The sequence below is a fragment of the Capricornis sumatraensis genome, chromosome 5 (genome assembly GCF_032405125.1).
Source record: "Capricornis sumatraensis isolate serow.1 chromosome 5, serow.2, whole genome shotgun sequence".
Lineage (NCBI taxonomy): Eukaryota > Metazoa > Chordata > Mammalia > Artiodactyla > Bovidae > Capricornis > Capricornis sumatraensis.
The window spans coordinates 70,629,740-70,654,631 of NC_091073.1; the positions used below are offsets into that span (position 1 = coordinate 70,629,740).

Below are 24,892 nucleotides of genomic sequence, written 5' to 3' on the forward strand. Positions count from 1 at the left end.
TTGTGTTGAATGAGTTATAGTTCCTACCCTCTGTTGGCATCCTAGGCTAGTAAGGGAGGAAGTATATTAACAAATAATTAAAATTGTTTTAGTGCAACAGTAAAGACATAAATCCAGAATTATAGAGGGTTGTATCTACCTGGAGGTTAGGGATGGTTTGATAAAGCAAGTAACATTTGTTTGATTTTAAAGAACAAATAAGAGTTTTTCTGGAAAGAAGAGTAGGAAAAGTCTTTTTCAGGTAGCCCCAAACTCACAGGTCTTATTTTTAGCAGGAATCTTTTCACTCTAATCTCAATTTGCTAATGTAAATATCAACCAATATTTTGCTGGGTTTCAGTCTTTTGAGTTTTTTTTTTTATTTTGTTCCTTAGGCAGTGATAGGTTGGCAAAATTAGATGCAAAATAATTGTACAAAGGAGATTATTTTTAAGAGGGTGGATGAAATGATTTAATGGGAAAAATATATATTTTAAGTTTCTTCCTCAGAGATATCTTAATTTCTTATAATTTCTAAGATAGATGGAAGACAGTCTTCCTAAAAATGGTCTCACTATTAACCTCTAAACTTTCCTGTCTGACACCTGGCTGAGAACCCAGCAGACATGCCTCGTTCTGTGCCAAACCAGCGGTTTCTGCTATTTGCCCACTTTGGAGCCCCTCAGGAGCCCATCCGACAATACACACCAGGTTGGCGGTTGGACTTGGAACCACCAAATATAATAACGATTGTCATCATCAATTCATTAGTGATTACATGTATTGCGAAAATTTTTGATTACCTGACAGCATGGAAAATCACAGTACACCAGGGAGGAGAACTTGCTAAGCCAACAGATCCCTTCCACATTGGAATTTAGAAAGAACCCTTAATCTGCTGCCAAAAACATGAATCAGTACTGACACTTAGTAAAACATTTTAATGACTAAGCGCAAGCATTTTGTTTCAAGAAGCTCCTGGCCTAACAGCACCTGCCGCTGCTACCAGTGCTAATTAATTTCCATGAAGTTGTCTAACCTGTTCTGTCAAGACTTTAAACTGCTTTGACAGTCTTAAAGGGATGAAGTCAGTTGGGAGGGAAGTAGAGCCAAATCTTTTTCTACTTTTAATTGAGAATTTTGTATTCTCTCACGCCTGCACTCAGCCTTGAATGAAATTCTTATTTTCAACAGCTTGCAGCCATTACTGCATTTAATAGAGGTTGGTGGTTGATAAGTATTTTTATACATAACTACAGTTTCAAGCTGATTCTCAGGTGTTTAACCAGCAAAGCCATGCAACATTCTGATGAGTCAGTCCCATGAGAAAAGGTTATTACCTGCGGAGCCGGGCCAGGGTAAATCAGACCAGTACAAACATTTAGAGTCTTCCCTTGCTAGCTAACATACTGTTACCGAACCCCAGGTCCAGCAGTTTGCCACTCAAAAGCCATTAAAGAGGCCATGTTTGTGGAAAGGAAAGTTTGTTTTATTTTGGAAGCTGGCAACCAAGGTTGAAGGGGGTGGGAAGGTGGATGCCTGTCCAAAGGCTGACCCCCTCATCCCCTCCCACTGACAATCTGGGGGCAAGAACTTTTACAGACAAGGGAGGAGGCTCTATGCAGAATCAGCACAGTTCAGTTCTGACAGTCATCCTGAAGTTGGTCATCAGTGGTCTGACCAACATCATCTTTTTTAGGTACAGTTAATCTTCAGCTCCAGGGTCAGTTTGTGCCCATTTTCTTGAAGCCAGTTCTCAGAATTGTGGCAGCTAATGTCATGGCTACAGTCTGTTCATCATGTTAACTTCTTTGACCTGGTGGGGGTTTCAGTATCTATAAGATCAACTCACAGGATAATGGCTCAGATTATTATCTATATTCCTTGAGACGGAACTAAAGGTCCTTGACTATGCTTAATGACATTATTATTAATTGGTCTCCTTTGACTCTTTTCTGTTTGTATCTGCATTTTCTCACTTTTCTGATTAAACGTATTCTTTGGCTAAAGTTTTTCCACAGACCAAAGGCAAGTAGAGGGGATGGGGGACTGTGCAAGTATCATAGCATCCTGCTGTTTCAATATCACTACTTCAATCTTCTGCATAATCTATGATTTCATTTAATATGACTTTTCAAGAATTGAACAATCATCCTAAACAAATCAAAGTCAGACGACTAACACCGAACAGCGTTTCCCACGGCCAGTACTATACTTTCCACTTTAGAAGGGTTCTGTGACAGAGGTGCTTTGGGAAAGTCGGGAGCTCACAAGGTTTCTTTACTACAGGCGTCTTCACATTTCTCTGTGTGGTAGCAGACATCATGGACATTGAGGAAGAAACAGAATATAGTGGTTTCCAGCTCATTGGACCACAGATGCTGTTTTTGAATGGAAGACCATCTTATGGGTCAATGTGTAACAGAGAAGTACTTTGGGAAATGTTCCTGTTCAAGTAGAACTGGTATTCTTGAACACTCCACATTGTTACTAGAGCACTGGACAGGCTAAGAAGGATACTCCAGGGAAGGGGCAGCATATTTGCAATGACAGACTTTCCCTTTCCACAGCATCCACTGACTAACGGCTAGGGACCAAGGTTCTGGCACCAGCCCTTTCAGGAGAGGAAGGGTCTCGTATTCCTTGGGTGCAGTACCTATGGGAACGGGAGTGATGTGTTAGGGAGACACGTCAAATCCTTTAAACTCCTCATTCCCACTTTAAATCAAAGGAACCTGATGTCCAAATTACCTACCAACATTCTGCAGTTACCTCTCACAACCTCTAATCAGAAACCCTTGGAAATAAAGGTTTTTTTGTTTCTCTGCTTTTTTCTATTGAGGTGAAATTCACATAACATAAAATTAACCATTTCAAAATGAACATTTTGGTGACATGTAATACATCTACAATGTTGTGCAACTACCACCTCTTTCTAGTTCCAAGACAGTTCCAAAATAAAACCTCATGCTCATTAAGTTATTCCCATTCCCGCCCACCCCCCAGCCTCACTCAGTAATCACCGATCAGCTTTCTGTTTCTGATTGAGGGCTTCCCTGATAGCTCAGTTGATAAAGAATACACCTGCAATGCAGGAGACCCCAGTTCGATTCCTGGATTGGGAAGATCTGCTGGAGGAAGGATAGGCTACCCACTCCAGTATTCTTGGGCTTCCCTTGTGGCTCAGCTGGTAAAGAATCTGCCTGCAATACAGGAGACCTGGGTTAAATTCCTGGGTTGGGAAGATCCCCCGGAGAAGGGAAAGGCTACCCACTCCAGTATTTTGGCCTGAAGAATTCCATGAACTGTATAGTCCTTGGGGTTGCAAAGGATCAGACATGACTGAGCAACTTTCACTTTCACCTGGCTATTTCACCTAAATGGGATCATATAATTTGTGACATTTTATGTCTGGCTTCTTTTAATTAACATAATCTTTTAAAGGTTTAGGCATGTGGATATAGTACTTATGTCATTTCTTTTTATATCCGAAGGATTTCCTACAGTAGGGATACACCATCATGTGCTTATCCTTGATGGACTTGAGGTTATTTCTACCTTTTGATTATTGTAAACAGCACTGCTATGAACATTCATGTAGAAGTATTTGAGGGCCTGTTTTTGATTCATTTGGCTATGTACATTGGAGTGGAATTGTTGGGTCATGGAAACAAAATTTCGCCACTCCAATTCTGTGGCACCCTAAGGCAAATCAAAAAGTTCATATGATTAGCTTGAGACATACTTTTTAGGGCATTGGGGAAAGATGTGTATAAAATGCACTACCCATAGGCAGCTTAGAGAATGACTTACTGAAGCAAGTTTCTTCTCTATACACAAAACATACCTATTTCTCCCATGAATACCGTTTGTTTTCAGTGAGCCATTTGAGTTTCCGTTACTCAGCTGTATAGAGCATCTGTTGTCTTCTCAGCCAATAAGCGTTTAACAAAGACAATAAGTAGAGATGCCTTTTGGTAGCTCTATTATTGGGATGTGTTGTACTCATGTGAGAGCAGAAATAATAAAGAAGAAAAAAGGTTGACACCAGCACTAGATCAGCTCTTCTGGAAAGATTTCGAAATATCCAGACTTGTACTATAGTCAAGTAAACCAGCTTCACTTGCACATAGGTCTCTGAGAAAAGTTAGTTGTCAATTAAATATTGTTGAATAGACTGAAAACATGAAATCCGAGAACACTAATTGAGCAGAGAACCCAAGCATAGTTCTCATTTTCCAAAAATGTTTCCAGACTCTAAACTAGGCCTCATTCCAAAGTCAGTCTTCTTATAGGGATGTTAAGAAAATATTGGCTCTCACCTAATTATTATGCATGATATTAAGAATTTGCTAAGTTTAAATTACTTTTTAGGAAGAAAAGAATGAGGTCTCACCAAGGGAAATATTGGGATTTTCATTTAAGTAAATCTACATTCTAAAATGTTATTACTTATATTACTTCTATTATTAACAATAAAAAATGCAGCAAATTATTTTTTTTAATTTTAATTTCAGATTAATTTGAGGTCTTACAAAAACAGGAACATATAAGCCAAGAAAATGAATATATTATGATGCAGTTTGTCAAACTTTAACAGTAGTCAGTCTTGAGAACGGTTCCTCTGGGTCTAATACACTTATGGTAAATGACAGGGTGATACTGCTATATTTCCAGTATTTCCAGATACTGCTGTATTTCCAGGACCTTCTGAAAGTGATTTAAAGTTGGCAGTAATATCTAACAGGTCATTGTCCTAGAACATACATGTGACCTTTTTCGGAGCCAGATTTTGGAAATATTCTGGTTCTTATGTCCGCTGACATCTCAAAGAAGAAAGAGGGAACATCGAGAAAGGCACATGAGATTCTGCAGCTTTGAGGCCCGAAGAATGAGATCATATCCTTCCACAGAGTGAGGCTGATTTGATCTGACCTAATTATTTGATTGATGTCTTGAGAGGCAGACCTACTTGGATATGTATTTGCTGCATCAATTTTCTCTTTAGGCAATTTATTTAGTCCTCGCCCTCTTTTTATCTGTGTGGCATGAGACCTTGAGATACTGACCTAAAATTCCATAAAATGTGAATTTAATAATATAGGTAATTTTAAATAATAAAAGAAATACCAAAATACATGCACAACCATGCAAAAATATAAAAGAATACAGAATGAAAAGATGAAAGTTTTTTGTTCAACTTGTTTCCCTTCCAATGCCATTTTTCTTCCCACAGGCAAACACTGTTAACAGTTTGGTGAGTGCCTTTCCAAAGCATATAGTAATAGGTAAAAATAGACATAGAAATCAAAAGAGACCATTTTCCCAAGCACTAAATAATAAACTTTATTGTAACAACTACCTCTCAGGATTAATCTCAAAATAAGAATACAGATTATCAAATTATTGAGAAATTACTGCCTGCTGGGGTTTTATGGGCCCTTCCACCACAAAAACATTTTGGAGTTAACATATTCTGACATACTTCTTGGTCATGTGCCAGATCATAAGCTGCTAGGAGACATAAATACCACCATAGTTAATAAAATTTACATAGGATCTTATATGTTAAGGCATTAGTATACATTTTAAAATCTTAACTCAGAGCTGAAGTGCCTCTCAGTAAATCAAGGAAAGCTGGAAACAAATCATAGAGAAAAAAAGATTGGGGAGACTATGCAAAGGGTAGAGGAGATTTTGACTCTGGTTCAATTAACCAGCAAGTATTCACTATTCATTTCTGCTGTGGTAAGCCCTGTAGATACACGGAAATATAAAGTGTGGTCCCTTCCAGTGGGTTTACTATCACCTGAGAAATCAAACTAGCCAGACAGAATGGAATCAGATAATAAAGGCTTGCACAAGAACTTGAACTTGATAAAGTAATAAACAGCAGGCAGCCTCTGAGGTCTACACAAAGGAGTGATACAATTTAAAAAATTAAAAGACTATGTCTTCAGTCTCTTGCATGCCTTCATTTCCCTTCCATAATTACTGCCCCAGTTCATGTTTTCATGACTTTGGCTATTGCAGTGAACTTATATCCAGCACTCAGCCATCTTCCCATCCTACTCCCTCCCAATCCATCCTACGCATAGCTACAAGATTGAGTTTCCAAAGGTGCAGAAGAGCCTCACTGGCTCAACTTGCTCGTCCACTTTGAATACCATCCTGGTAATCAGTTTTAGTGCTATATTAAAAAAAAAAAAAACACTTGAAGGCGAAACATTTGCACATTGTGGCAAGTTTGAAGAGGTATGCATTAAAAAGGCAGAGGGTCTGCTGAGGAAGGGCAGCTGGATGCTTCAGTTCAGTCACTAAGTTGTGTCCTAGACAAGGCCATTCAGGCCAGTAGAACTTCAGTGGGACAGAGGGGCTGGGTCTCATGAAGCTGTCTCTTAGCTCTGTGGGCTGAGAAATTCTGTCTTGGCTCAGGGAGAAGATTCTCACAACCAGACTCAAGAGAGATTGATGTACACATCAGAAAGCCAATTTACAATGAGAACAGTAACAGATAAACCAGATATCTGTGTTCATTGATCAAGCATTTTCTTCCACTAGGAAAATAAAAGCCACGCGAGAAGGCTTCAAGTGTGAGTTTAGCATGTTGGAGGAACATCACGGGAGTCAGCTGGTTAGAGAGGAAAGATCAAGAGAAGGAGGAGTAGAAGATGAGATCGAGAGGTAGGCAATGGTCAGCTCATGTAGCACCTTGAAGACCATGATAAGGAGTCTGGATTTTATTCTAAGAAGTCAAAAGCTATTGGGGTGTTTTAGGCAGGCATATGATGTGACTTCCCTGGTGGCTCAGACAGTAAAGTGTCTGCCTACAATGAGGGAGACCTGGGTTCAATCCCTGGGTCAGGAAGATCCCCTGGAGAAGGAAATGGCAACCCACTCCAGTATTCCAGAGGAGCCTGGTGGGCTACTGTCCATGGGGTCCGAAAGAGTTGGACATGACTGAGTGACTTCACTATCTACTATCTATGATGTGACTTACTTTTTGATAGGAAAATTCTGGATGCTGAGTGGAGAATCAGTTCCAAAAGGATAAAAATGACCATTAAGGGACAAGTAAGGAAGCTATTCTAGAAGTTTGACAAGAGCAGATGGTGGCTTTGGACTAGGGTAGTGGTGGTAAAGGTAGAAAGGACTGATTTGGCGGGGGGGTGGGGGTGGGGTGGGGTGTTGTCTTTTTTTTTTTTTTTTATGGCAGAGAGGATTAGAATGCTGAGGGATTAGAGGTGTGATTCCATGCCCACCAAACAGCTTTCCCATTGAAATCTGTCTTTTTAGTAGATTTTCCTAGAAAGAAGTACTGATCTGGGAACCAGGGATCTGGTTTTCCTGCTAATTCCAGTTTTCTACCCTGAGAACTTGAACTTGAGCCTGAAATGGTTAGGTTACTCTGTGGATGCCAAGGCTGTAGATTATAACATTCCTGAGCTGGTCTCAGGTAATCTCACCTTCCTTGTTCTCCAAACCAGTCTGGAAATGAAATAAACAATTCTTATTAAATGCATATAGTTTATATGGAAAGCAGCATATTTAATTCCACAATGATATTTTAGAGTATCTCTTGAAGATTTCTATCTCCTTGGAGACCTAAAAGTATTTTGCTCTGCCGGTATTATTTTAAATAAATATGTATTACTGACCTGAAGTATAAAGAAATCATTATTTTTTTAAACAGAAGAAAAATCAAACAAAAGTTTAATAACATATATACAAGGAAGAAGCCCAGGAAAACTAAGTAACTTCGAGAAATTATTATTAATTATATGTGGTCCTAGGTTACACCTAGGTATAAAATAAATACGAACAACTACAAGGATGTGAAATAAGCAGTTATGGGGAAGGAATTCTATTCACTGCCTAAAACCCAGTGAGTTCCCTTTGACTGATCTCTGCTCTCCTTGGAAACCTGTATCGAATCGGTCAGTACCATCTGTTACTGCTGCCTTTGTTTGCCTTCCTCTGCACTCCCACACTCCCCAGCCTCGCCCTGTGGCCCTTATCACACACCTGAATCACTGCAGCAGCTTCGTGGCTGGTTTCCCGGACTCTGATTTTCTGGGAGGGGGGATGGGGTAACGGTGCGAATCACACGGGACAGCACAGAAGTGGATTTGGAGAGCGGTAAGTAGTTCAATTTCAAGAGAGCGATGGATTTATAGCAGGAAATGGGAGACAAGTCTGGAAGGAGATTAGCACAGTTGAGAGGGCCTTGGATTTGCGCTCAAAGTTGATGATTTGGTGGAGATATCATAGGGGAGATATTTTTTTTTTTAACTTTTGAGCCAGTGAAGTGGGAAAACTATTCTATTTTTGTTTTTAATCTAAGATATTAGATTTTTAAAAATATGCTTTGCCTTTACTGTATTTAGTAAATATTACAAAATACAAGAATTTTGCTTTAACACTAGACCCCATGGTCAGTGGGACTGTCGTCATCTGTCTCATGAGATGTGAGGTACCCTGGGGGAGGGGCGGGAGTGCTTTCTTGAGGAGGGGTTGACTGTGGCCCTGGCCCTCCTTCATTCACTTTCTGTGTCTGGTGATTTACTGTAATTTGCTTGGCTAAGTGGATTTCCAGAGAGCTAATTAATTATCACAAAGAAAATTTCTGCCTAGAACTAGACTGAAGCTCTTACTAAAATTGCAAGCACAAGAAAAGAATGAAGAAAGGCACCGAGCTGACATTTCTGACTTCCGGTACAAGCTCTTCATTCTGGACCTAATGATATAAAAATAATGAAGATCTAATAAGACCTGACAAGATTAGCTAGAAAATGGAAATTTGAGGAGGACTATTTGAAATATGGGTTTTTATCCACTATCTGTAATTAATTTTACATATAAAACATATGTATGTTTTATATTGATATGAGTTAAAATAGTTACTTTAAAATTTTATATTTTGTAGGTATTTTATATATATATGCTTAGTCACTGAGTCGTGTCTAACTCTTTGCGACCCCATGGACGGTAACCCGCCAGGCACCTTTGTCCATGAGGATTCTCCAGGCAAAAATACTGGAGTGGGTTGCCATGCCCTCCTCTATGGGATCTTCCCAACCCAGGGATCAAACCCAGCTCTCCCACATTGCAGGCAGATTCTTTACCATCTGAGCCACCAGGGAAAGGAAAGGAAAGTGAAGTCGCTCAGTCATGTCCGACTCTTTGTGACCCCATGGACTGTAGCCTACCAGGCTCCTCTGTCCATGGGATTTTCCAGGCAATAGTACTGGAGTGGATTGCCGTTTCCTTCTCCAGCGGATCTTCCTGACCCAGGGTTGGAACCCAGGTCTCTCGCATTGTAGACAGACGCTTTACCCTCTGAAGCACCAGGGAAGCCCATCATATATATAACTATATATACTATTATATATAGTATATGTGCTCAAAAGTCTTAATGATACAATCAAAAACTTAGTCTACTGGATTAAAAGATGGCATTTGGAAGAAATCTGTCCTCAATATCTTTATCAAGTAATTGAATACTAGTACTACTATTTCATAATGTTCTTATAGATATGATAGAGATTACACTTGAATAATAACCAGTTATATTTAGACCATGAGGGCTTTACAATTTGAGAAATTTGGGAAGCAATACCAAGTAATGACTCCAGAATCAGATTGCTTCATCTCTTCAGTCATTGCTTCCTGGGGCAAGTTATTTAACCGACCACACCTCAGTTTCCTTGACTATAAAATAAGACATAGTAGTAATTTCTGCATAGGGCCCTTTTCAGGATTAAATGTAAAAGTTTAAACTGGCATACAATAAGCACTCAGTGAATGTTAACTAATATTAACCAGGCTTTGGTTAAATTTGGGGTTTTTAAAGTGTGCTTTGCTTTTTAAAAAAGTTTTTTAAAAATTACATTTTTTACTTTAAAAAATTATTTTAAAGTTTTCAATGAAGTATGGTTGATTTACAATGCTGGGTTAGTTTCAGGTGTACAGCAAAGTGATTCAGTCACTGATTCTTTTTCAGATTCTTATAGGTTATTATAAAATATTGAGTATAGTTTTCTGTGCTATACAGTATCTTCTTATTGGTTATCTATTTTGGTTAAATCTGAGGGACTTCCCTGGCAGCCCAGGGATTAAGATTCTGTGCTTCTAATGCAGGGGGCACAGTGTCCATCCCTGGGTGGAGAACTAAGATCCCCTGTGCTGCACGGCCACAAAATAGATAAATAAATGGGAGAAAACAACCCCCCCTTGCTACCTGCTGCCTCTTGTTGGCCAACAGGTGTCAGTACATGGCAATCTACATGGGGAAGCTAAATAAAGTGCTTCATTGGGGCAAGAAAAGATTTTCAGTGTCTGAGGAAACATCTATGTTTAACTTCAGAAAATTTTCACAAACTGGTGTTGCAAAAAATCAGTCACGATAAAATTAAGCACTTAGAAGTATAGAAAGAAAAAAGTCAAAATACTTTAAAAAGTAATTAAATCATAAATATATTTCAAATGTTTAAAAGCAGTTTAAAATGCAGAAAGATGTTTTAAATGGTAGTTCTCTGCAGCAGAGACCTTGGGAATTCATGGTGCAGTAGAGCACGATCTTGCCAAGAAAAGCAACTTGCTTACCGAAATGACCAAATATGTACGTCAAGTTCTGCTGCCTTCATGTCTGGGGTGGGGGCAGGAGAGAGCTTGAACCTTCCTATTTGCAGACTATATAACAGTAAAGTTCATTATTGAATGCTCACTATGTCCAGTGTTTTACTTACATCACCATTTTTTTCTTTACTTTTTAACATGAAAATATTCAAATATATAGAAAATAATAAAATAAGCGTCCATATACACACAGTTTAACGTTTAACAGTTTCCTTATTTTAATTTTTCTGAATTATTTTAAATACAGATAGCAAACATTTTGCTCCTAAATACACCAATATATTATCTTAAAAGAGAAGTTTTTCTAAATAAACACAGTGCCATTGTATGCGTGCATGCTCAGTCGTGGTGACTCTTTTCGACCCTATTGACTATAGCCTGCAAGGCTCCTCTGTTCGTGGGATTTTTCCAGGCAAGAATACTGGAGTGGATTGCCATTCTCTCCTCCTGGGGATCTTTCCCACACAGGGATTGAACGTGTGTCTCCCGCGTTTCCTGCATTGGCAGGCAGATTCTTTACCACTGAGCCACCTGGGAAGCCCAGAATACTGTTAAAAAACAAAACAAAACAAACAACAAAACTATCTAGTATCATCTAATGCTTTAGTCTCTATTCAAATTCTCCAATTGTCACAAAATATCTTTTATACCAGAACCAAGGATAAGCCATTGTATTATGTTTCTTAGGCTTCTTTTTATCTAAAACAGCCCTCCCTCAGTATTGCCTCTCTCCTTTTTTCTTTTCTTTTTCTTTTTTTAAAGGCACTGCGTTAATTTAAGAGACTGAGCCATTTGTTCTACAGGATGTCTCACCACTTGCTCTGGATTTTTTCTGATTGTTTGCTTCTATCCTTCATCCTTGCAGTTCCTGCTTGATTGCTCTGAAGTTAAAGATTTTTGGAAACAGTGATTCACAAATGATGCTGGTGCTTCATATTATATCACATCAGGAGACGCATGTCAGGTTGGTCTAATTTTAGTGATGATAAAATTGACCTAGGTTAAGGTGGGAAGGGACCAGATTTCTCCAGTCTTTATGGATTTCCCCTGATAACTGGCACATGATCCCTGGCTCTATGTGAATATCCTGTTCCCTATCACACTTTTACCTGTTGGTCTCATGATCCTGGTATGAATTAATCATTTCAGTAGGGACTGCAAAATGGTGAATTTCTAATTCTGTCCTTCATTTTACATTATTTAGCTGGCATACTTTTGTAAAGGGAACTGTTTCCTCACCAACTGGGGCCATTTGGTTACCCTGAAATACATCTGCAACTAGAAAAGCAGGCTAAATGTTTATTTTCTTAAATTACCAGTTTTCAGAGTAAAGAGTTGGTATAAAAGTCACTACCAGTAGTATGGTAGACAAAGTTTTTTAAAGGTTTTTTTTTTTTTTTTTTAGATTTGTTTACTCTTGTGGGGGTTTAGTTTTATGTTTGACATTTTAAATCAACTGCAGTTATTTGTGATGCTTAAATCATTCTAACTTTAGCCAGTGGGTGTTCCTTCAAGTTGGCTTCTGTGTCCTTTTCAAAGAACTTTATTTTTTAATACCTCCTGATTTTCTGTCACAAGACGTTCTGAGTGCTCCTCTTGACCCAGCATCAGCCATTTTTCCAAGGAAACCTGGTACCTTTTAGTGGAAAAGTGGTATTTAAAAATCAAATTCTGGGTGCCAAGGATAGTTCATATTAATTTTCATTTCAAAGTTAACAATATAGAGTTTTAATGTCATTGTTATTATATTTCTTTACATGGGAGCTTTTACCCTAATAACATTAACAAAATTACTTTTAATATTTATATCAACCCTATGAGATAGGGGATCATATCTTACGTTTATAACTTGTGATCATAATTTATGTTACAATCTCTATTTTAAAAGGAGACACCAGAGACAAGAGGTTCAGTTCAGTTGCTCAGTCGCGTCCGACTCTTTGCGACCCCATGGACTGCAGCGTGCCAGGCTTCCCTGTCCATCACCAACTCCTCGAGCCTGCTCAAATTCATGTTCATCGTTACACGTCCAGTAAACAGCACATCCAAGTAAACAGCAAGTAAACGTTACACGTGGGAGGTTACACGTCCAGAAAACAGCAGCGTCGGGCTTTGAGGCCCTCATGCAACTTCCATCATGGGAGACCCTCACTCTCAGAGGAGCTTTCCCAGGAGGCAAAGGGTCCTTAGAAAAGGTAATCAGGTAGATAATCAGGGCTGCTGTTCAAACTCGCGCGTCTGAATTCTTTGGGAGCCCATGGACTGCAGCACACCAGGCTTCCCTGTCCTTCACTATCTCCCGGGGTTTGCTCTAGTGCGAGGTCTTATCCACCAAGCCCTCTGATCAGCGCTAGGGTGCAGGAAACAGCGAGTGGTGTGAACAGACCCCCTCCTCATTCCTCCAAACCCAAAGGGCGGGACCGGGCGAGCTTCCGGCAGAGGGACCGTCGGGTGCATGGTCCGAGCCGCTGTTTCGCTTTAAATGGATCCCAAAGCTCCCTAAAGAGTACACACTGTCAGGGAACCACGCACGCATCACCCAAACCGGAGAAAATCCAAAAGGGACTTGTGAGCTGCTCGGCAGAGGACCTGACCCGCCCCTTCATAGAGCCCCGCCCACCCGCCAATCAGAGAGAGCCTTGAACAGGGGGCGGGACAAAAGAGGAGCAGGTCCAATGAGGAATCAGCCTCCGGTCGCCTCAGGACCGAATATTACAAAGTCCAAGCTGCTAGCCTAGAGGAGGCGGTGGGTTGGCCAATCAGAGCGAGTAACTCACAGCGTTGGGTACTGGCAGCCAGTCAGAAGAGTGCTCGCAGGTGACTCGCCCGGCCCCAGCTTCCCGCCTTTCCCCTAACCTCTAAATCTGGGGGCCGGTGGTTCCCGGGTTAAGTTCTTCCGACACGGAGCTGTATTTCTTGTCCTCTCTTTACGCTTGTACTACCGACCCCAGGCCTGTGCAGGCGTCTGGTGGGACATGGCGAACTTGGGCTGCGAGGCCCTCCGGAGTCAGGATGGGGAGAGTTTTTTCTACTTCGCCTATGGCAGCAACCTGCTGACGGAGCGGATCCACCTCCGAAACCCCTCCGCCGTGTTCTACAGCGTGGCCCGCTTGCAGGTCAGTGCTCTCCTCCTGGCCCCCGAGATGTCTTCTGCTCTCTCTGCAGACAAAGCGGACAGGATTTTGAGAACTCACTTTCTCAGGGCCGCTCATCGCCAGCATTGGTCTGGGAATGCAGCTCTCTCTGCTCAAAGTACATCAGGGTTCCCTGCACGACCCTGCCCCCACCCCCTTCCCCCACGGGTCCTTCTCGTCCTCTCTCAGCCCTCTGCTTGATCCCGGCTGCGCTGTGCTACTCTGGCTCCTGTGCCTCCCAGGCTGCCCTGAGCTCGCCCTCCTGACGTTCTCACCAGCTGCTCATTCTGCCCAGCTCCCGATGCCTCTCCCTTGGCCACTGACTTAGGGACATCATCACAGAATCCACTTGGTTGGTCCCCCTTAGAAATCTTCTCTGACCCAAGCCAAGGAATCAGTTGCTTTCTGTTCTACATTTGCTCCAGGACTTGTCACCTAGTTTTGTAAAAATCCGTTTACCAACCTTTTGCTCTCTACCTGAGGGGTCCCGAAAGCTGGAGCTATGTCTCATTCATAGTAAGGGCTGTGCTCACTTAAGTCTAATGGCTGAATGAACCTTCACTTGCCTTGGTAAGAATCATACCTCTTAGTACAGTACATTTATTCATTTAGTTCATATTCTTCCAGCACTTACCTGGAGATACAAAGATGACTGAGTAAAGCTAGCAGCTTTCAGGACCTCCCCATCTGTAGGAGAGACAGGCAAACAGATTACCTACAGAGCCTTTTGACATCATTTTACCAGACAGACATGGTCTCTGCTATCATTGGTTGGGTTCTTAGTTGCAAGCAACAGAAGTAGCTGATTTAAGCAGAAAAAGAATGTGTTGAAAGGCTGTTGAACAGCTCACAGAATGACCAGGAAGGTAGGACCATAGAGCTGACAAAACAGGCAGGCATAGAAGGGAAGCTATAAAATAGCCAGTATCGCAGATGGAAACAGCCCGGGAGGCCACTGTTGACTCACCCTTGAGCTTGGTAAACACGGACATTGCATCATGAATCACTCATTCTGGACCCTGCCTCTACTGTCACTGTATCTGGAAGCTTCTGAAACCCAAATACAGCTCCCACCCCCAGAGTGGAATTTCTGCTCCCCTATGTCGCTGACTTCTAATTCAGAACCCTAGGTGGGTGTCCTAGGCTAAATCTTGGCCATATGCCCATGCCCTGACTCCAAGCAAAGCTAGAAGAACCAGTCTCTGGCATTTGAAACTTCAAAAACAGGAGTTGGGCTCTGAGCACTATCTACCCATCAAACTCATACGATAGGGAATTCCGCAAATATGGTAAAGAAGCTTAGATGTTTATAGTTGGGATGCAGCAAAGAACTATCTAACCAATGATATTCAGTCACAGGTATGGTCAGTCTTAAAAGAAGATGAATTGTACCTTGCTCTCAGTTTTGCTCTGAACCTAAAACTGCTCTGAAAAGAGTGAAAAAAAAATTGTTTTAAGGAAGCATTGAAGGTGCTATGGGAGTATGTGACTTAGGGATCTGACCTTACTGGGATGTCCAGTAAAGCCATAGCTGAAAGCTGAGATCTGAATGACTGGCGAGGGGAGAAGCAAATGGAACAGCAGGGACGAAAGATTTCAGGAGAGAAAAAAGCTGGGTCTTCTAGCTAGTGTGGCTAGAATTTAATGTGTAAGGAGGATGTAGCATGAAGCGTAGAGAGGCAGGGGAAGGGCCGCATGTTACAGGGCCCCAGAGGCCAATGAAGACTTGGATCTTGATCTTGAGAACAACAGTGAGAAGACCTCTGCCAAATTTAAGCAAATAAAATATCAGGTTTACATCTTTGAAAGGTTGTTCTGGTTGCTGTGGAAAGTGCTTTGAAAGGGTCGGGGCAACCTACCAAAAGGGCTTTTGGAAGTGGATGTGGGAGCGCAGTTAGAAAGCTTTTGTAGCGGTCACTACCGAAGCTAATGGTACCTTGGAGTGGTAGCCAGGGCAGGTAGATGGTTTTTTGGGGTGTTGAGGAGAGAACACTGTTAGGCTTTGGTGATTGTGAAATGAAGAGTAGATAATGGTTTTTGATGCAACAGAGTGGATAATAGTGATATTTGTTAAAAAGAAAAAGAGGATTAGTTTCGGAGGGAACATCAAGCTCAGCTTGGGCACACAATTGGCCCTTGAACAATGCCAGGGTTAGTGGTTCCCACCCTTTGCTGAGCTGAAAATCAGAGAACTGCCATCTCTGCCTCAAAAACAGAGGAATCGATAAATGACTCGCCCAAGGGCAGGAAGCTGAAGAGGTTTGGACAGAATCAGGACTCGGACCCTAGTTCCTTTGACACATATTCGCTATTTCAGTCTCTAGTTGAACACAAACTTTCCCCCATTCTTAGTTACTTTGATGATCTGAAAATTGAAAAAAATTCACAGATAAGTAGACCTGTGCAGTTGAAACTCATGTTCAAGGGTCAGCTGTACTGAGTTTGAGATGCTTGTTGCATACCCAAGTCAGCAGAAAAATGTTAGTGAACATTAATGAAGTACTTGGGCTTCCCTGGTAGCTGCCTGCAGAGCAGGGGACCGCGGTTCGATTCCTGGGTGGGGAAGATCCCCTTGAGACAGGTTAGGCTATCCACTCCAGTATTCTTGGGCTTCCCTAGTGGCTCAGTCAGTAAACAGTCCATCTGCAGTGCAGGAGACTTGGGTTCGATCCCTGGGTTGGGAAGATCCCCTGAAGGAGGACATGGCAAGCCACTCTAGTATTCTTGCCTGTGAAATCCTAGACAGAGAAGCCTTGTGGGGTGCAATACATGGGGTCACAAAGAGTCAGACACGACTGAGCGACTGAGCACAACACAGCACATGAAGTACTTACTATGCTCTAAGCACTTTCAAAGTCAAAAGAGAGACCTGAGCTGGATAAAAGACAGTTGGAATATTGGATGGTATTTGAAGTCATCGGAAGGTATGATTTTTGTCTTGAGCAAACTGCTGAGAAAAGGGCCTAAACTGAAACTTTTAGAAACTCCAACATTTAAAAACTAGGTAGGGGAGGAGGAGTTGGTAAAGGGAATTGAGATCAAGGAACAGCTGAAAGGAAAGGAAGCAGATCAAGACAGTGTGGATAACTATGTCAGAAACATCTGAGAAGTAGAGCAAGATGAGGAATGAAAATTGTCTATGGGATTTAACAGTATATCAGTTCAGTTCAGTCACTCAGTCATGTCCGATTCTTTTCGACCCCATGGACTGCAGCACGCCAGGCCTTCCTGTCCATCACCAACTACCGGAGCTTACTCAATCTCATGTCCATTGAGTGGGTGATACCATCCAACCATCTCATCCTCTGTTGTCCCCTTCTGCTCCCACCTTCAGTCTTTCCCAGCATCAGGATCTTTTCAAATGAGTCAGTTTTTCGCATCAGGTGGCCAAAGTATTGAAGTTTCAGCTTTGACATCAGTCCTTCCAATGAATATTCAGGACTGAATTCCATTAGGATGGACTGATTGGATCTCCTTGCAGTCCGAGGGACTCTCAAGAATCTTCTCCAACACCACAGTTCAGAAGCATCCATCCTTTGGTGCTCAGCCTTCTTTATGATCTAACTCTCAAATCCATACATGACTACTGGAAAAGCCATAGCCTTGAATAGACAGACCTTTGTTGGCAAAGTGATGTCTCTGCTTTTTAATATTCTGTCTAGGTTGGTCGTAACTTTTCTTCCAAGAAGTAAGTGTCTTTTGATTTCATGGCTCCAGTCACTATCTGCAGTAATTTTGGAGCCCCAAAATAAAAGTCAGCCACTGTTCCCACTGTTTCCCCATCCATTTGCTATGAAGTGATGGGACCAGATGCCATGATCTTAGTTTTCTGAATGTTGAGCTTTAAGCCACCTTTTTCACTCTCCTCTTTCACTTTCATCAAGAGGCTCTTTAGTCCTTCTTCGCTTTCTGTCATAAAGGTTGTGTTGTCTGTGTATCTGAGGTTATTGATATTTCTCCCAGCAATCTTGATTCCAGCTTGTGCTTCATCCAGCCCAGTGTTCTTATGATGTACTCTGCATGTAAGTTAAATAAGCAGGGTGACAATATACAGCCTTGATGTACTCCTTTCCCAATTTGGAACCAGTCTGTTATTCTATGTCCAGTTCTAACTGTTGCTTCCTGACTTGCATACAGATTTCTCAAGAGGCAGGTCAGGTGGTCTGGTATTCCCATCTCTTTAAGAATTTTCCAGTTTGTGGTGATCACACAGTCAAAGACTTTGGCATAGTCAATAAAGCAGAAACAGATGTTTTTCTGGAACTCTCTTGCTTTTTTGATAATTCAATGAATGTTGGCAATTTGATCTCTGGTTCCTCTGCCTTTTCTAAAACCAGCTTGTACATCTGGAAGTTCACGGTTCACGTGCGGTTGACCTGGGTTGGAGAATTTTGAGCATTACTTTACTAGCACGTGAGATGAGTGCAATTGTGCAGTAGTTTGAGCATTCTTTGGCATTGCCTTTCTTTGGGATTGGAATGAAAACTGACCTTTTCCAGTTCTGTGCCCACTGCTGAGTTTTCCAAATTTGCTGGCATATTGAGTGCAGCACTTTCACAGCATCATCTTTTAGGATTTGAAATAGCTCAACTGGAATTCCATCACCTTCACTTTGTTCGTAGTGATGCTTTCTAAGGCCCACTTGATGTCTCATTCCAGGATGTCTGGCTCTAGGTGAGTGATCACAGTATCATGATTATCTGGGTCATGAAGATCTTTTTTGTATAGACAGGTTCTAGTGTGGTTTTATCTTTTATCAGATCTCCTGATGTCTTGCCAAGGATACGTGGTCCTAGAACATCTAATATACCATTCAAAGGTACTGGTCACTCAAACCAACCTTTTTAATGAAATTCTAAAGGTTTTTAAGAAAATAAAGGTAACAGAGATAAAATACAAACTTTAGATTTATTATCTAGTCCAACTTTTTCTTTTATCATTAGGAAACTAAACTCTGAAAAATTGGAAAGAAATCTTCGTAGTCTAAAGAGCTGAGTAAGGATTCTTAATCTCCCTCATTCTGTCCTTTGATTACTCATCTCTGTGAGGGAAGAAACTAACAGCTTGAAACTTTGACTCCATTACTTTAGTTGTGAGACCTTAGGCAAATTGCTTAATCTTTTTGAGCTACTGTTTTTCTTTCTGTTAAATGTGTATAAAAAGTTGTTGACAGGATTTTGAAAAGTCCTTATGAAGCCCATAGCAGAGTACAGAACCCAGTAATTGTTAGCTGCTCTTATGATTATTATAGATATGTTAATATAATTCATGAATATTAAAATTTATAAGTATACAAATCACCCTCAAATGACAGCTCCCTTAGGGCAAAAAAATGTGCTAATAGGATACTCTTAACATGCAGGAAAGTAGAAATAATGTTATAACCCTTATGCAGCCATCATGCAGCTTCAACAATTATGTACAGTATGATTATTGCTGTTTAGTTGCTGAGTTGTGTCTGATTCTTTTGGAACCACCAGGCTCCTCTGTCCATGGGATTTCCCAGGCAAGAATACTGGAGTGAGTTGCCATTTCTTTCTCCAGGGGATCTGCCTGAGACCCAGGGATCAAACCCTCGTCTCCTGTGTTGCAGGCAGACTCTTTACCACTGAGCCACCAGGGAAGCCCACACTATGATTGCCTCTATGTTAAAATTTATGTGTAAGTAAGTGGATTGGAAAGCAGTTTTCAAAAATAAAGATAGCTGTGTTAAGGCATCAGGATTATGGGATTTATTGTCCCCCTTAACCTCCTATTTATGGTAAGATACATGTACATATTCAGTATACAGTTTATTTTTAAGAAAAATATAGTCCTTGAAATCTGGGTCCTTCCTTGGTTGTTTATCTTTGTGTTTTTTATAGAAGGAACTCAAAACTTATGTTTTAGTTACATGGTGTTGAAGGTAAATCTGTTTTTATTTTGAAAAGGGAAATTTTGGTTCATGTGGATATTGATCATATCACTTTGGTTTCCTTTGTAGGATTTTAAACTTGACTTTGGCAATCCCCAAGGCAAAACAAGTGAAACTTGGCATGGAGGTATAGCCACCATTTTTGAAAGTCCTGGCGATGAAGTATGGGGAGTAGTATGGAAAATGAACAAAAGCAATTTAAGTTCTCTGGATAAGTAGGTGGCTTCTAATTATAAGTTAAATCATTGCTAATTTAGAAGGTGGATCATATGCAAGAATGTGTGTGTATATATATGGACATATTCTTCACACTTGAGAGTTAACCCAAAAGGTATAATGTTCATTTCCTAAAAAGAAAAGCCAAGAAGGGTTACACACTCTAAGATTTGGGGAGACTTTTGTAATCTCTTCTATGATTGATGGAAGTACTTATTTTCTATTTGTTTTTTTTTAATAAAAATATCTTTGTAGTTTTATATTGTGAGAAAGCATGAAGATTTTTGTAATTATTACATACTTTTACTGATTTCAAAAACAGAAACTCAGTTTTTATAAGAGTCAGAGTTTTAAAAAATATTTCTTTAAGGTAGCAGTTGAATCAGTAAAAAAAAAGTGATAATTTGTAAAAATTTCAAAACATACTAGAAATGCTTTGATGCTTTTTAGAACTCAAGAGTTGTGTGGCAGAGCATTTAATACAGAGAAAGTGACAGAAAAGAGTAGGATTTGAGCAGAGCAAACATCTGACATGCTTACTACTTTACTTCACTTGCAAACAGGAGTGAGCTGTCCTGTCTTAATTTTGCAGAATGGATATTCTCTTGTCAGAACACAGAGTCCCGCTTTCAGAGATAAAGAGCAATGTTTCAGGGTTATAAAGCCTGCAATAACTAAAGATCTGTTAGAAGTATACCCAGTAATAGTAAGTCTCCAGCTTTCTAATTGAAATGCTAAGCTTACTTTTGATATGGTGGTATTTATAGTATGTTCTACTCTATCCCCAAATACATAGAGAACACATACATCCATAAATAGTTAAAATTTTAATCCAGTAAACTAACTTGGCTGAGTCAACGTATGATTAAAATGTGGCTGTTCTGATTCCAGGCAAGAAGGGGTTAAAAGTGGAATGTATGTCCCAATAGAAGTTACTGTTTCAACTCAAGAAGGAAAAGAAATAACCTGTCGAAGTTATCAGATGACAAATTATGAGAGTGTTCCCCCATCACCCCAGTATAAAAAGGTATCCTTTTTAACTTACAAAGACTTTTGGTGATTCCTTGTTAATTTTCACAGAGTTAAATGACAGAATATCTTGTTTTTGAAAGGCTTTGTGTTTTAAATTCTATATGAACAATTCATTTCAATCAATATGTTTTTAATACAAAAATGATAGTTATTTACTGAATAAACGTTCCAATTTATTTGTAATGATAGAACTATGTCCCTAAAACTTTGTTTATTAAAAAACTCTCAGAAATGTACTTGAGTCATACTCCTAGACATATTTTTCTTTAAAAACATATATGAGTGTATTTTTTGTAGTTATTCTATACCTATGCTTTTTAATCATTTTTTTCTTCTCCACAAAATAGTATTTCATAAACCCCAAGATTCATTTTTATAGGGCAAAAATATATTTCCTACTGTTGAAACGTTTTCCATTTCTAGATGGAGGGATAAGTCGTGCCTCTTTCAAAATCAGGGACACCTTTCCAGCATGCACGCACAGGAAAAGAATTAAGGAGAGAGAGGCTGACATCCCTCTTCAGAAACCCAAACTTAGGTACTTCTTGGAAGGTCCAATCAGGACATGATACTTGGAGAAGGTGACCCAGTTCCTGGGCCTAATCTGGAATTTTCTAGAATGGAGCCTAGAGGAATTAGCCTGGTGTGGATCTGGGGAGTACCACTGAATACACTTGCTGTTTATTCCCCCATGTGTAATTCAGAGGTAGAGTAGACTCCAGGATTCAACTAAAAACTGCTCCCTATAAACTTTAAATTTCTTTGAAGAATGGTGTTTGTTTCTTAAAAGATTTTGTTCGTTTCATGCAAATTCTATACAATAAGTTTTATATTAAACATATTTTAAACCATAGTATTGAGTACAGTTGCTATTACATAGGGATGGATTGTATGGCTATGAAAACTCCCTGTACGTTCATGCTCATCGTGGGAGGAATGACTCTTCATTTTGTTCTACAGTTTATTCCAGAGTTATCTGAAAGCTAATATTTCATACTCTGATACTACAAATAAAGCTGTGGTATACTAAACTAAATTATGTTCCTAACTAAAAGAGGGTTTTGTTGTTGTTTAACCATTTTCTAGGTCATTTGCATGGGTGCAAAAGAGAATGGTTTGCCACTGGAGTACCAAAAGAAGTTAAATGCAATAGAACCAAATGACTACAAAGGAAAGGTCTCAGAAGAAATTGAAGACATTATCAAAAAGGGAGAAGCAAAGACTCATTAGAACTTAATGGAATATATCTACATGTATTTTCTCTATATGCTAATACCTTTTTAATATTTAGAACAGGATCTGGGATGTATCTCTGTTTAATATATTTCAACAGTGTTCTGGAGGGTTATTTCACTTGGGTGCTTTCTTGTTTTCAGACTGTAAAAAGACCGAGATAGGAGTTAGACAATTGAAAGGTGGGCTGTGAGAGGTCTTGGAATGCATGACAGTTAGGTGTGAGTACTCCTGTGAACCCTTAAAGTTACTTTATTGAGTTTATCTGAAGTGTATTTTTGCTCTGTGACTGAAGATAAATTTGCAGCTTAATGATGGTGCTAGTAAATCCCTCTGCTCTGGGATTTTTTTAAATCAGCTTAATAAGAGCAAGCAAACTGAAGAGACAATTGATTATAAAATTTAAAAATTATTTTAAAACTATTTTAAAATGTTTAAATTATTTTAAAATTTAAAAGATGGCATAATGTACTTAGAGGAATAAATGTATTTGTGGTTTAACCTGTATTCTCTGTGAAAATACTACATTTCATTTTATGAGAAAGACTCACATCATCACACATACTGGGCCTGGTCTTGGCCATATCCACTCTATACTAAAGGATTATTGCACAGACTCTGGAATCCAGTATATTAGGGATCGGCTGTCAGTTCCACCACTTTCTACCTGGGAAACTTTGGGTTATTTGACTCAACTTCCTCGCCTGCAGACTGAGGACAGCCCAAATATCTAGGTCTTAGGATCATTTTGAGAGGTATATGTATAAGCTTGGAACACAGCCTAGCATGTAATAAGTATTAGTAATCATTATTCTTATTGAAAGATTAAGTTTGTACTGACCCATCTTTAGAACAGAATTTTAAAGTAGAAGAGTCAAGATCATGAGGGAAAAGTATTTCTTGGAAGCTAAAATTTGATTTCTTGGCATATTAAGAAATGGTCACCTTAAATTTATTTACTGAATAAATGGAAGAGAGTCATGAATAAAACAACACTGGTTATCATGCAGTCTCTCATGTCTCTGTGGAATCCAGTGAACTGGACCTTCGAAATAGGTTATTAGAATGAAAGAGAAGAAACCCCAGGAGCATAAAATAAAGATTTGGTTTTTACTCTTGGGAAGAAGGCCCAAAGAACTTTTAAGCTACAGCTGCAATTCTGTAGTGAGGCTTCACTATCTCCCAGAGTGGAGTACAAATTGAAGATTTTCCTTATTTTCTTTCAAGCTCAGAAATGCTTTTCAAAGACTACGTTGGCGATAGTGTCACCAGGAGCTGGTTGTATTTTGAGAGGGCCAAAATCATTGATGGAAATTCCTTACATATGACATTTGCCAGTACTACCTTGAAAACAACTAGAAAGAAGATAAAATCAGCTGAAAGGCTAGACAGTGATGGAAAGTATAATATACGTAGAGGTAATGTTATTAACGGGATTCCCTGGTGGCTCAGATGGTAAAAGCGTCTGCCTGCAATGCGAGAGACCTGGGTTCGATTCCTGGGTCAGGAAGATCCCCTGGAGAAGGAAATGGCAATCCACTCCAGCACTCTTGCCTAGAGAATCCCATGGACGGAGGAGCCTGATAGGCTACAGTCCCAATGTTATTAACAACTATAAAAGGTGAAAAGTAAAGTGAAGTAAGGTTTTTATACTTCATTTGAACAGGTAAAATGACACCAGTAGACTAAAAAATTATGTATGTATAATATGTATTATATAGAAGTATGCTACCTATGGGACTTCCCTGGTGGCTCAGATGCTAAAGCATCTGCCTACAATGCAGGAGACCCAGGTTCAATCCCTGGGTCGGGAAGATCTCCTGGAGAAGGAAATGGCAACCCACTCCAGGATTCTTGCCTGGAAAATCCCATGGACTGTAGAACCTGGTAGGCTACAGTCCATGGGATCGTAAAGAGTCGGACACGACTGAGCAACTTCACTTTCACTTTCATGTTACTTACTTAAAAAGTATACAAAGAGCTACACTTAAAAACACCACAGGTAGATAAAAACAATTCTAAAAAATGTTCAGGTAACCCACAGGAAGACAGGAAAAAGAAAATGGGAAATGACAGAACAGAAAGAACTGGGAAATGAAAGAACAAAAAACAATAAAATGGCACACTTATACCCTAATGTATCAATAAGTATATTCAGTGAAATGATCTCAAGACACCAAGTAAAAATTGGTGGAGTGGATTAAAAGCATATAATTCTCTTCTATATGTTTACAACAACTTTATCCATCCATCCATTGATGGACATTTGGACTGTTTTCACCTTTTCACTATTGTGAATAGTGCTGCTATGAACATGTGTATACATATATATTTTTAAGTACCTAGGAATAGAATTGATGGGGTCATATGATAATTCTAGGTTTAAGTTTTTGAGGAATGACCAACCTGTTTCTCACAATGGCTGAAATTTACATTCTTACCAATGATGTATATAATTTTTTAAAGGAAATACACAAGTGAAAATGTAACCAAACGTTTTAAGACTTGTATACTGAAAACTACAAAACACTGATGAAAGAGATCAAAGATCTAAATAAAGTGAGAGGTATACTATGTTCATAGTTTGGAAGGCTCAACATAATAAAGAGCTCAGTTCTCGCCAATGTAGGTTTACCACAATTTCTATCAAAATCCCTTCAAGATTTTTTTTCTTAAATTTATATGGAAAGGCAAAGGAATCAGAATAGGTAAAGCAACTTCAAAAAAGCAGAATAACATGGGAGGA

At 39.7% G+C, this 24,892-nt stretch overlaps 1 protein-coding gene across 4 annotated transcripts; it reads left to right on the forward strand.

Annotated features, from left to right (window-relative positions):
* The first annotated feature begins 13,496 nt into the window (after positions 1-13,496).
* GGCT (gamma-glutamylcyclotransferase) lies at positions 13,497-23,129 on the forward strand. 4 transcript variants are annotated; one of them, XM_068973054.1, is made up of 4 exons: positions 13,497-13,733; positions 19,735-19,880; positions 20,773-20,908; positions 22,000-23,129. In XM_068973054.1, exons 1-4 carry the CDS (start codon positions 13,593-13,595, stop codon positions 22,141-22,143), a joined length of 567 nt encoding a protein of 188 aa, XP_068829155.1. In that variant the 5' UTR covers positions 13,497-13,592; the 3' UTR covers positions 22,144-23,129. The 4 variants fall into 4 exon arrangements, with proteins under 4 accessions (XP_068829155.1, XP_068829157.1, XP_068829158.1 ...); XM_068973055.1 differs by lacking the exon at positions 13,497-13,733 and adding an exon at positions 18,515-18,570; XM_068973056.1 differs by lacking the exon at positions 20,773-20,908.
* Positions 23,130-24,892: the final 1,763 nt, after the last annotated feature.